The sequence below is a fragment of the Thunnus thynnus genome, chromosome 15, assembly GCF_963924715.1.
Source record: "Thunnus thynnus chromosome 15, fThuThy2.1, whole genome shotgun sequence".
Lineage (NCBI taxonomy): Eukaryota > Metazoa > Chordata > Actinopteri > Scombriformes > Scombridae > Thunnus > Thunnus thynnus.
In genome coordinates this window covers 11,672,069-11,684,566 of record NC_089531.1, presented here as the reverse complement: position 1 = coordinate 11,684,566, position 12,498 = coordinate 11,672,069, and the positions used below count along the sequence as shown (strand labels likewise).

At 36.5% G+C, this 12,498-nt stretch overlaps 1 protein-coding gene across 2 annotated transcripts; it reads right to left on the bottom strand.

Annotated features, from left to right (window-relative positions):
* Positions 1 to 1,135: 1,135 nt before the first annotated feature.
* On the bottom strand, positions 1,136 to 9,236 carry neu1 (neuraminidase 1). 2 transcript variants are annotated; one of them, XM_067612580.1, is made up of 7 exons: positions 8,972 to 9,236; positions 8,419 to 8,608; positions 7,090 to 7,346; positions 3,804 to 3,986; positions 2,662 to 2,881; positions 2,334 to 2,559; positions 1,136 to 2,231 (listed from the first exon to the last, which is right to left on the bottom strand). In XM_067612580.1, exons 1-6 carry the CDS (start codon positions 9,113 to 9,115, stop codon positions 2,339 to 2,341), a joined length of 1,215 nt encoding a protein of 404 aa, XP_067468681.1. In that variant the 5' UTR covers positions 9,116 to 9,236; the 3' UTR covers positions 1,136 to 2,231; positions 2,334 to 2,338. The 2 variants fall into 2 exon arrangements, with proteins under 2 accessions (XP_067468681.1, XP_067468680.1); XM_067612579.1 differs by having other exon boundaries at positions 2,323 to 2,559; positions 8,972 to 9,234.
* Positions 9,237 to 12,498: the final 3,262 nt, after the last annotated feature.

Genomic DNA, 12,498 nt, shown 5'->3' with positions numbered 1-12,498 from the left:
TTAAGCTGAAATAGAATAAGACAGATAAAACATGAGAGTAAAAGTTACAGTGCAGTGTAAGATATTAATAAAAAGCTTCAAATTTGATTTAATAAAAGGCAGCGGTAAACAGAAAAGATTTAAAAGAACTGAGAGTTGCAGCAGACCTGCAGTTTTCTGGGAGTTTGTTCCAGATATGTGAAGCATAAAAACTGAACGCTGCCTCTTCATGTTTAGTTTTGACTCTGGGGACAGAAAGCAGATGTGTCCCAGACAACCTGAGAGGTCTGGATGGTTCATAACATAGCAGCAGATATGTAGAAATGTATTTTGGCCCTAAAGCATTCAGTGATTTATAAACCAACAGCAGTATTTTAAAATCAATAGGGTGACAGACAGGAAGTCAGTGTAAAGATCTGAGAACTGGAGTGATGAGATTCACTTTTTTGGTCTTAGTGAGCTGTCCGATTGATTTTTTTAGAGAGACCTTTAAAGAACCCATTACAGTAGTCGAGTCTGCTGAGGATAAATGCATGGACAAGTTTTTCCATAAACTGCTGAAACATAAATCCTTTAATCCTTGATATATTCTTCTGGTGATAGCGGGCTGACTTTGTAAATGTCTTCATGTGGCTGTTGAAATTCATGTCTGAGTCCATGACTACATCAAGATTTCTGGCCTGGTTTGTGGTTCTTAGCATTATTGATTGAAGCTGCGCGGAATGGATGAAGGATGACTTGCCATAATTAGGGCACCATTATTATTGTAGCATGCAATTTTCGAAATGGGTGGGAAAAAAAACAACTCACTAAAAGGCTGCAGAGAGATTTATCAAGACAGAGTATTGTTGTTCAAAACAGAGTGGGATGCATGCTGTCATTTCTTCATTTATGTGTTTTTGTGTGCTGATGCACAAGACAATATTAGGATATATATAAGCCTATGTTAAAAGCAAAAATATAAAATGAACACACATAGCACATAGAGTGAAATTAATGTACAGACATCAAGCCCTTTCTTTCCTTCCTTCACTGAGATAAAGAACCAGCATCTTCCTCATTATTCGATGAGACTGTAATTATACTTCTTTGCCTAAAACATGGACAAGACTGCAGATCAACTTGGCTGTACTCACAACAAAAAAAAAAGGCAGTATGAAATCTGCTCGCAACCATTTTTTTTATTTTACAGATCAGATAATAGCCCAGTTAGGAAAAAAAAAAGGTAATCAAGTGTACTGTGCTGGTAATACAGGGCTTAAACTCACACTTGATTTGAAAATAAAATATCCAAATCTAAGTGCAGTGGAGTTCAGACTGATTACAAAGTATTAGAATACACTCTGTGTAAGTACAAGGCAGATTACTTTGGCTACATTATGCACTTACCTCTTCACTCTCACATTCAATCACACACTCGAACCCAAACCACTCAAACCCAATAGGAAATAGGAGAGAACATTCAAGTACAGGTCTCATAACAAAAGGCTATCAACATTATTTTACATACATATTCTAGATTTACAGAGGCAGAGCCATTTTCAATCGGCGTGAAATTCATTGCACAATTAAGGCCACTTGTAGGCCACTTCTGTATAACATTATCTTATCTGAGCGACTAGGAATGACAGTATTTCACAGCAAGTATACAGTTCAATGAGGTGAGGTGAATTATATTGGTGGATGATTTGCCAGCAAAAAATCTATGTTGTGTTAACGTCATATTTCATTCTGCGAGACCCCAAATATACCGCTGTCACTCATCTGTATGGAAGAGTGTGATGTGATTCTTATTATATATATATATACATATACATATATATGTATATATATATATTGTATTTACTGTATAAATGAGGTGTTGAGGTTGTCTGCTTCAAAACAGATGATATTTACATGACAGTATGGTTTAAGTTGCTTGGAAACTAGTGTATTTATCCAAAACTTGCTTGTTATATTTTCATTTGTCTAGGGAACAGGGGACTCGCAAAAAAAATTTTTTGGCTGTGCAAAAGTACATATCTCAGACTAATGGACGTGAGACGTGTGACAGAGAATATAAAACAAGGAGAAAAATGAAAAGCTTAATTAGATGCCAGACACAAAAACTTGTGCTTTCATGGTGCCAAGCATCATTACGTTCCCATATCTTTGATCATAAAGTGATCTTTAAAAGTCTCTTGTGTTCTTCCTGAGAAAGATGAGGAAGAAAACCACCTCGTCCTGTTTCCTTTTACCTCCAGTGGTTGAATCTGGGAGACAAAAACAATGAGAAATCAAAACAGGAGTAAATGCGATTACGTCATATCTCACTGTTGATGTTCATGACCTCTTCCTCCTTACCTTTGACTTACGAGCTCTAATTGCCGCCATACAGGTGGATCTTGGCGAATGAGATAGTCTCATCGTAGTCCTTGTGCCCCTTCTCGTAGATGACGTAGATGTACCTCCGGTCCTCTGGGGAACCCGTATCCAGTGTTGTAATGCAGGAGTAACCACTTGGCCCCCCCCATATCTGGACAGCGTTCTTCTCCCAAGATGTACCATTAGTCAGCGACCATCGTAAGGTTAGATTAATTCCTGAGTAAAAAATGCAAGAAGTCGATACAGATTACTCATTCATCATCTTTTTCTGTATCTTTGGTTAAGGTTGTGGTGACCCTCGATGTAAACGGCTCTTACTGTGCTGGTCGTTGGCGGGGTTGGTGAAGAAGAGCACTCCCTCTTTCTGCAGGGCTCCGGCCGCTACCGCAGGATCCACCAGCTCGTAGTCGAAGTACAGTTCGTCTATGGGCAGGGTTAATCCGCCGTCAAGGCTTCGCATCACTATGCGACACCTACAATGGTAGTTGTTCTGGTTCCGGACGTTGATGACGATGCTCCCGTCCAGCATCTCAAACGGCTGCAAGAAGGGCAGAGAGGAAGAAAATGGGTTTGGCTCGGCGGGTGTCTGATGCTTTGTAATTTAAAAAGGTGTCTGAAGTGATGTTTGACATTCATATGCTGAAATCAGATTAATTATGACACCTTGGTATCAACACAATGGTTGAGATAACTGCCAGGTGTTTTAAATCCTAAAATTTACAGTTCTATTGGCTGATTTTCTTGGCCAGTAGAGGGCAGAAGAACTCTGCAACAACAGTCCTAACATGAGTTCTTTTCAGTATCTTTTTAACCTGTTATATTTCTCCACTAACTACAAAGAATAATTTTCTTCTTTACCCGTTAGGCACTCAACTTTCTTCAACAGCTAGTTGCTAATTTGGTCTTTCTACTGTTTGATTTTGGCATTATCACAATGCCAGCCAATTATTGCTAGAAACTGAGTTTATAAGTACTTAGACTGAACTGTAGAGGAAATTTGTGGGGCATAAAAACTAAACTATGCGTCAAATTAGGCTAAAAAAGTCTCTGTAGACCTGCATAGTTGGCTGATAACTCTCTGTTGGTTTCATATTATGCATAATCATTTGATTCATTGTTAATATAAAAATACCGATAAGTAGAGCTTTAATGAAATAGTATTTTTAGACCATCTGTCTGAATATGATGTATTTCCTGTTAAATACATCCACTATGGTGGAAAGGAAAATTATCTCAGTCACACAGTCACACTGAGCATATGACCAGATAATAGACTCTCAGTTTTAAGTACTTTTTAATTGGTTAGATTATTAAATTGAGTTTTCATATTGTGTTGCTGTTGTAAGATGACAGGAGCCTGGGGTGGGCACTTTTGGCATCCTAATACCCGAATGCTACACGGCCGACACGTTTCCGGTGTGATTCACAGCACAGTTTGATAAACAGCAGGGTCCATGTACCTGGCATTCATCAGGGTTGAAGTCCTGTGGTTTCTTCTTCCTGTTGTAAGGGATGCTTTTCAGCACAGCACCATTGGTCCAGCTGCGTCCGTGGTCGTCACTCAGGATGCAGAAAACGCCATCGCCCTCCAGTGTTCCATGACCGCAAACCACCAGCCTTCCTTTAGCCGGGTTGTAGCGCTTCTGTAGTGCAAAGATACAAAGTGATGTAGTCTCAGTACACAATAAACAAAAAGGTCCAAACAAGAGAGAGCAAATTTGATTCAATGATGACGATCAAAGCGGAAATCAAAAATGGATTTCCTTAATATAGAAAATTGATTACCTATACCAAATACATCATTCTGAAATTCTGGCAAACAAAAAAGCATGAAAGCATTTTTCGGTATTGAAACATGGAATGGTAGCCTACATGCACAGAATAAAAACAAGCTGTTTAAATATTCAGCATTATATAATATACATTTTGGTATTTTGTATTGTTTCATCCACATAGAACTGTGTTTTCTGGGTTCTTACATGTTAAAAACACAAAAAAACTAGGGCTAAAAACTAAAAATAACAGCTGCGCCATGAACACAGCTCTCTCTCATAAAGCAAAACCAGAATACTAATCATACATATTGCCTTAGCTGCTGTCATCCAACAGAAGGTTTAGTGTCCCAAAAGCTGACAGGAATCTGCACAAACATAATAGCTATACAGATGCTTAGCTCAGATTGTGGAGAGGGATAAGCAACTCATTTGCACAATTAAAGCTCCCCTCCCATTATACGGTACAGTATAATTGCTCTGTTGCTGCAAACATTTCAAATTCATTGTTTTGCATGAATTAAACGTCCTTGTTTATCACCATGATAAATTATAACAAGGCTCATATTAGGAGAGGCAATCTGGACACAAATAACATACAGTATGTTTGCATCTTGCAGGTTTAACAAAGGTTGAGCTCATAATTTGAATATGATATTAATGGTACCCAGACTAGAACATCCTCAGCCCATAACGGTCAATACTGGTGATATGGGATGGCAACCACTAAATGTCAGACATAAATGTGACATGATTTGACTTGTGAATGGACACTCCTGGATTAGTGAGGTGAAAAAAACAGATTTTAGTGGAATATTCATGATGCACAAAGTGTTCCTGAAGTACAAAGAAAGATTAAATTAAAAAAACATATTGTCTGATGAAATACAACTACAGCGTGGAGCCTTATGTGAAGCAGAATTTATCCAAAAGTCAAAGTTACAGGTACATTACCATCAGCTATAGAAACAGGCAGGTTTACTGGTTTACTCCCTGAAGAGAAAAGACTCCATTTGCTGTGTGATGCACGTGAGACTGTTTAATTGCTCATTATATGATTTAACAGCTACACTATTTAGTAAAATGTCCTTAATTTTTGATGATTTTTTTCTGGATTGAATAATTATACAAGAAAAAAAAATTGAGCTGTGTTTCAGAAAGGAAACCATTTTTGTGGCTGATTTTATTTGTATAGCCTGGTGCAGAAAACTAAGTTCTCTGTTTCCAATGTTATGTAAGAAGCTTTGGTTTTGTCTATGTTTGAGAAATATTTCATCACTGCAACTGTCCTTAAGCATATTCAGTCACGCACAAACAAGTGCATGAACTCTAAGAAATTGTGATGGACATTTTTCACTGTTTCGCTGTTTTAAATGATTGATTTTCAATAATCGAAAAAAGACTTGGAAGGTTAATCGATAATGAATTGTTAGTTGAAGCCCTAATACAGACTCTACAGTATATTAGTCTGACTGTAAGTAAAATGTAAAGTAAAAACTACAGCAGCATTTGGAAAACCTCCCCATACATCCATCATGTCTCTTTTGGTTAGTTTTAACTAGTGGTGGAAAGTAACTAAGTACAATTACTCTAGTACTGTACTTAAGTACAAATTTGAGGTACTTGTACTTTACTTGAGTATTTCTATTTTACGCTACTTTATACTTCCACTCTACTACACTTGTCACTTATTCTCTTAAGATTAAGATTTTACAGTAAATTATATATTTTAATATTCTAACTGTTGTTTAAATTGTGCACTTTTAGCTGCATTAGTGTGTGAAAGGTTCTATATAAATAAAGTATATTATTATTATTATTATAAAAATACATATGCTACACTTACATAATATAATGTAGTGCTATTACTATGAATCTACCCAAAATATCTAAAATTGGCTTCACATTGATGAACTACAACATTAAAATGCTGTTACATGTATTTTTTTAGTAATAAAAACAAAAGCAATATAATATACTACAATAATATAACATTCTGCATAATGAGCACTTTTACTTCTGATACTTAAAGTATATTTTGCTGAACACTTCTTCTACCACTGGTTTTAACTTGTGACTACAGTTCCTCTTTGTGGGTGCAGTTTCAACAAATTTCTAAACTGCTTCCCTTGACATGCTAGATTATGTCTGTAATTCTATGACTGATGGGTAAAGATACACCCACCCACCCCCCCACCCCCCCCCCAAAAAATCCAGCCATATCTGATAGACAAAATACTGACATCCTGATCTCAACTATACTGTAGCTAAGTTGCATTAAAAGCAGTATGACCCATCTTAACTGCTTTCTTATAATTCTGATAAAGTCACTTCAGAGTTTACACTGAATCCATTTGAATAAATTCATTTATTTCCTGATAAACAGTCCATAAAGTGTTAACATTATTTTGTCTACCCTCTGTGCTTTGTTGACTAGTTCACAGACGAAATATGTGGTGAGCTTGAAACTAGAACTAAGCAAGTTTTCACTTCTTAATTTAGACCGTATATTCAACATTAAATTCACAAGATACACTTCCTCTTCTCATGAAGTGACAGTTCAAGTAAATAAGTATTTTTTTAAATGCATTTGTTAATCAGGATCAGTCAAATCAAATTCACACACATAACTATGTCGAATCCTTCCTTTAGAATAATTACACAGGTGGAACAAAGGTGTATCAACTAAGATTTTTAGATTCAATGAAATAAAATGATCATAACATCCCTGCAGGAAGTGAAGAGGACTTTTGTGTCTCAATATCACCACTCAGATTTATATCCTTAAATCTCACTAACAGATCTGTTATTATTACTAGTGCGTGACACAAATGACGAACATCTCGTGGGCTGTAAAACCAATGTGACATGAACACAGTATAAAGGTCATTTAGGTTCAATTTTAGCTCACTTTACAGCTACAAAACAACTCGTCCCTTGCCTCTCACACCTTCGTATCGTACTGTTCTCTCACCTGGATGCCGAGGCCCGGCCCGGGAGCGAAATTCTTGAGTTGGAGCTCCGCCGAGAGGTTTCTGGGTTGGCTCCAGCTGAGGCCGTCATCCGTGCTCTTTACCATCATGGTGCTGGACGGGTTGCAGACATGGAAGCAAACGGAGTAGATCAGAAAAATCGAGCCCACTTCATGGTCTACCACCACCGAGCCCAGGTTCAGGCCGTCCTGCATCTGATCGTCATCCACAATATATTTAATCGGGGACCAGATGGCTCCTGGAGGGACAGACGAGGAGAGGGGAGATCAGGATAAAAACTTTTGATTAATCTCTTTACACTGGTAGATTTTAAACTTTCCATTCATAGACCACACTATGTCACATCATAAGTTTCCCTCCACTGCTCAACTTAAAATATATTGTTGTCTCTTTCTGTTCCTTCTTTCACTGAACTCCGTTCTGTCTGTCCGTTTTATTTACAGGAATTAAGAGAAAGAGATTCGGACAACAGAGCAGGTCTACTCAGGCAACAAGATGTTTAGGTGTGGAAGACCTTTGTAATAAGCGTGCTCACATGTAAAATAATTTAAGTAATGTGACTGAAATTGAAATACTCTGAATACCTTTATCAGATCCACCACAATGCTTTTTTTTTACTGTTTTAGTGTTGATGTCAAGTACCGAAAGCTGTCATCAAATGCTCGCCGTATTAAAATTTTTATTCACTTGTCCTTTGATCAGATACTTTGCCAATTTTTGACTGTAGTTATTTATGCAAAGCTCTTGTGCAGCTCAATGTTTAGACTGTTTTTACCTTTTCAGAGGCTTCTTCTGTTAAATGACAAAAAAAGGGGATTTTTGATGTTTTTAAAAACATGTTTTTACCTGAGTTTTTCCAAAACCAAGGTATCAAACCAGCACTAATATACAATATTTCCAAATGGTTCATCTAATAGTGATGTACCAAATTTCCCATGTTTGAGCTTATGCACATCACTTTATGTTGTTTCTTTACTCTTGTGTTTGTCATAATGTTGTTTTAACAAAGGAAGATTCACATATAACATACTAAAAAAGCTGAAAAATGTAGATAAGACAGCAGGTTAAGCCATGACTGACTGGTGCTGATGTTCGTTGCCCGGTTTACATCTAAACATCAACAAAGAAACCAAGAAAGGATTGTAAATTAAAGTTACTGTTGACTATTGTTTTTCATTTTTACTCTCTGCTAATCACTCTCAGGCATTCACAGACACGTTGTTAGTGTGTATGTGTGTGTGTGCTGCCTGGGTTTATCTAACTCTGCCTGTCTGCCTGTCCACAGTCTGATTAAGGGGGGGTTGTCCTGCCTTTGTCAGTGGACCGCCGCATTGCGAGGAACTTTGACCCCGTGTCAGCCTGGAATGCCTTCCTGGCCTCAGCAAAAGCCAGCAGGGTGCCTTTGTGGGTGGAGGTGAGCAGCGGGACCCTGTAGGTGTTCACCTCCCCCTGGGTGCCGCTCACCCATAGCAGGTGCTCCTCATACAGGAGCGGGTTAATCTGGACAGAGAGAAAATAAAGAAGAGAGGGAGGGAGTGAAGGAACAAAACCTGTTAGGGCACCGATTATATCTTCAACATACACCAGGTGTCAGGTTAAACAGTCAGGTGATGATCCTCATTTCAGTTCAGGAACCTTGAGGCTGCAAAATATTAACTTTCGATGCTTAAAAAAACATAGAGGGCTTGTAAGAACTGGACAACATAACAGAAATGTAATAGCATTTTTTTTAAAAGTTAATTAGATCATTGAAATCATCTGACGGCCTCATTAAAACACCACAAGCTTCACCGGTTTTCTACTAAGATGCTGTTACTGTGTTATAAAAACTGATATTTTGCAGGTAATGACAACTCACTGTACCTCGTTAGGACCGGGTATACAAACACAAGGAGAAAACACAGCAGAGAGAAGTAACGAAAGCGTAGCGAGCCGGCTTCCTGTTTCCATGTTAGATCCTCGTCCTGAAAACATCATCTTTACTCCGACAGGAAAGAGAGTCAGCATGAAATAAATATGCGAAGAGTTTTAAAAACAAGCCGAAAAAGAATCTGAAACAGAGAGAAGAGCACTGTTATCAGTTTCTCCGGGTGATCTGGACATGTGACCAAGGTGGGCGGTCACATGACCAACGTCACGCACCAAATATAGATATAAATGTTTTTTTTAATTGTTTTTGTCAACTTTATTGACAACAGACAAACGAAAAGCGGAAACAAACTGCCGGAGAATTAAGTTGTGACATTACCAAAAAAAAAAGAAAAAAAAAGGAAGAAGCAAGAAGCTTTTTACATTCAATAAAAGCAAAACAATACATAAGAGGAATAAATAAGTAAATAAATGAGTAGGCACAGATTAACAAGTAACTAAGTAACTAACTAAAATTAGTCGATATAGTCAATAGTCGATTTTATATGTTTCAAATATTGTTTGGGTCTTTGTTGCTTTTCTATTTTTCAGTTTGACCAGAGCAGCAGTTCTCAAGCTTTTCCACATCAAGGACCCTTAAACTGACACAAATTAGACCACAGACCCCCATCTGATAAAATTTTTTACTTTTAGATGTTTTATTACAGAAAGTATATGAAACATATGACCAAAATAGTCATATATTCAATAAGAGCAAAACAATCAGTCATTGTGTTACTTATGGATGGAGTTATTGTGAAAATAGATTATTCTCCTTTTTGCTGTGAACCACCTGGAACCTTCTCAAGGACCTCTGGCTGTCCCCGGACCCCAGTTTGAGAACTACTGGGCTAGAGAATTGTAATAGAAGTTAATTGATATGAACACAAAATAAAAGAGGAAACTATTAATGATGATGCACATTATTATATTATTATTATTATTATTATTATTATTATTATTATTGATAGAATAGTATTGATTCTGATAGATTTTAAAGGTACCTAAATTACTGTCTTGTTTGATGAGACGTAATCGTAATTCTTTATTTACATAATATTTATTTTGTATAATTAAAATGAATTTAATATAAACTTAAACTAAACATACTAACAGCTAAATATTTCTTTCTATAACGTTGTCTGATGTTTGAACACACAATAATGCACCTTGTATTTAGCTGTTGAATTATGCTTAAATGTTTGTTGCTACATTTCAGTTATTTTGATCTAAATAAAACTAAATTACTTGTGATAAAACATAACATGTCATTGCACATATCATACCTCTGTGGCGTTTCTCTTCATTCAACAATACCTGGAACCTAACTGGAAAAATCAATTTCAATGGTTTTTATTTTTTATAGCAGGTCTGGATGAATGCTGTCAGCAAGTAAATTAAATTTACACTGTGTGTAATTAATTTCATGGAATTAACCCATTTAATTTTATCTTTTTATCATGTTCTTTACTTACAGTAAGAAAACACGCTGAATACACTTTTATCCACATGGGGGCAGAATTTTCCTAAAACAAGACCAAGGACAGCAGATAGTTACTTACAACAGAGTACTGTATAATACACTGTACTGTGTGTACCGTATAATAGTGTAATATACTGTACTTTCCATTGACTGTTTGGTTCTTTCCAACAGTGTGACTGAAATCAACCATGATGTGATTCAGTTTAGATGTAGAATAACACAAAGTGATTGATTTAAATTGAATGAAAACATGTATTACTATGATTTAAAAAAAAAAAAATCAATTATAGCAGCAGAAAGCAAGAAAGAAACTCACAAAAGTTTGGACAAACTTTCTCAGTGTGCGTCTGGTGCTGTATAAACTAACGTGCATTTATTTTCTATGTTTCAAAGTTTATATGTAGAGCACAACCTCATACAAAAGCAGTTCAGTGTGCCGTACAGAGTGAAAGTTAAAACATATTTACAGACAGACAACAACATGCACATAGACCAGCAATAACAAAGTAGTAAAAGATACTGAAACCTTCACTATCTTACCTAAACTTTAGTATTGGTGAGTAAACCAAATGAATTATATCAAATAACAGTAACACATTAACAAAAATGACTCTTTTGGTTTGATTTATGACCCAACAGTAATGTAAAAATGATATTGTTACTGGGTCAAAACAACCCATTGTCTTGGGTGTGAGTGGTGACCTAATGGTTTTTGTACTCACGGGTACAAAGTGAGGCTTTTTAGTGCGTAAGTAAAATAGTGAAGGTGCAAACGCCAAATGAAAAGGCAAGCTGTACAAACACTGACTGCTCCATCACCAGATTTTGAATAAACCGTAGGAATTCGAATGAGAAGACAGTAACAGTATGTGGTGTCTGTGTGTTTTTAAAGTTTAGACTTAGTTTTAGGGTTATGGTTAAAGAAATTAGTTTAGGGGCTTCCTCTCTCTCTGTTACCTGTCTGTATCTCAGTGGTGGAAAGTAACTAAGTACATTTACTCAAGTACTGTACTTAAGTACAATTTTGAGGTACTTGTACTTGAGTATTTCCATTTTATGCTACTTTATACTTCCAATCCACTACATTTCAGAGGTAAATATTGTACTTTCTGCTCCACTACACTTATTTGACAGCTTTAGTTCATTTTCAGATGAAGATTTGACACAATAGATAATATAACAAGCTTTTAAAATACAACACATTGTTAAAGATGAAACCAGTGGTCTCCAACCTTTTTGGCTTTTGACATCTTACAAAAAGCAGTGTGTAGTCAGGGTCACATTTCAGATGTCTATGAGCTGTTAGCAGCTCCACCAAATAGTGAGTTTTCCCTCTAAACTTCTCATAAATGTTCAAATGATCCAATATTTCACCAAAAATCAAAGATTAGAGAAAAAGTCCAAAAACTTCGAACAGATTTTTGTATCAGAACTTTGTTTTTTCTTCTTTCCTCTCCCGTCAATCATTTCACGACCCCTCAGATTTATCTGGTGACCCTTTGGAGGGGCCCAACCCCTAGGTTGGGAACCACTGGACTAAACTAAGTAACTGTATGTAAAGTAGTTCAAACTAGCTCCACCTCCAGCAGCTACAACAGCAACATGCTGCGTACACACTGATGCTTCAGTACTAATAATCTAATGATGTCAAATATAATAAAGTAAATGAGTACTTTTACTTTTACTTGCTAATACCTATGTACTTTTACTTTAATAGGATTTTTCATCCAAGACTTGTAATGGAGTATTTTTACATTGTAGTATTGGCACTTTTACTTAAGTAAAGGATCTGAAAACTTCTTCCACCACTGCTGTATCTCCACTGTTACAAATCAAATAAAGGCAAAAATGCAGATAAATAGTCTAAGGAAAAAAAAACCTTAACTAAATAAAAATGTCTTGGGCTTATTCTTAAAGAAAGATAGTGTAACTACAAAACTCTATTCAGCGGCCACGCTTTAGGTACATAATCAGTCAACACAAATTTTGAATGAACTCT

Excerpts from the sequence above, each read along its gene's own strand:
- neu1 (XM_067612580.1), bottom strand. The coding sequence starts at position 9,115 with ATGCTGACTCTCTTTCCTGTCGGAGTAAAGATGATGTTTTCAGGACGA. Across the intron at positions 8,609-8,971 it reads GTATACCCGGTCCTAACGAG|ATTAACCCGCTCCTGTATGA; the intron begins GTACAGTGAGTT and ends CTCTCTGTCCAG. Across the intron at positions 7,347-8,418 it reads GCGGCGGTCCACTGACAAAG|GAGCCATCTGGTCCCCGATT; the intron begins GCAGGACAACCC and ends CTGTCCCTCCAG.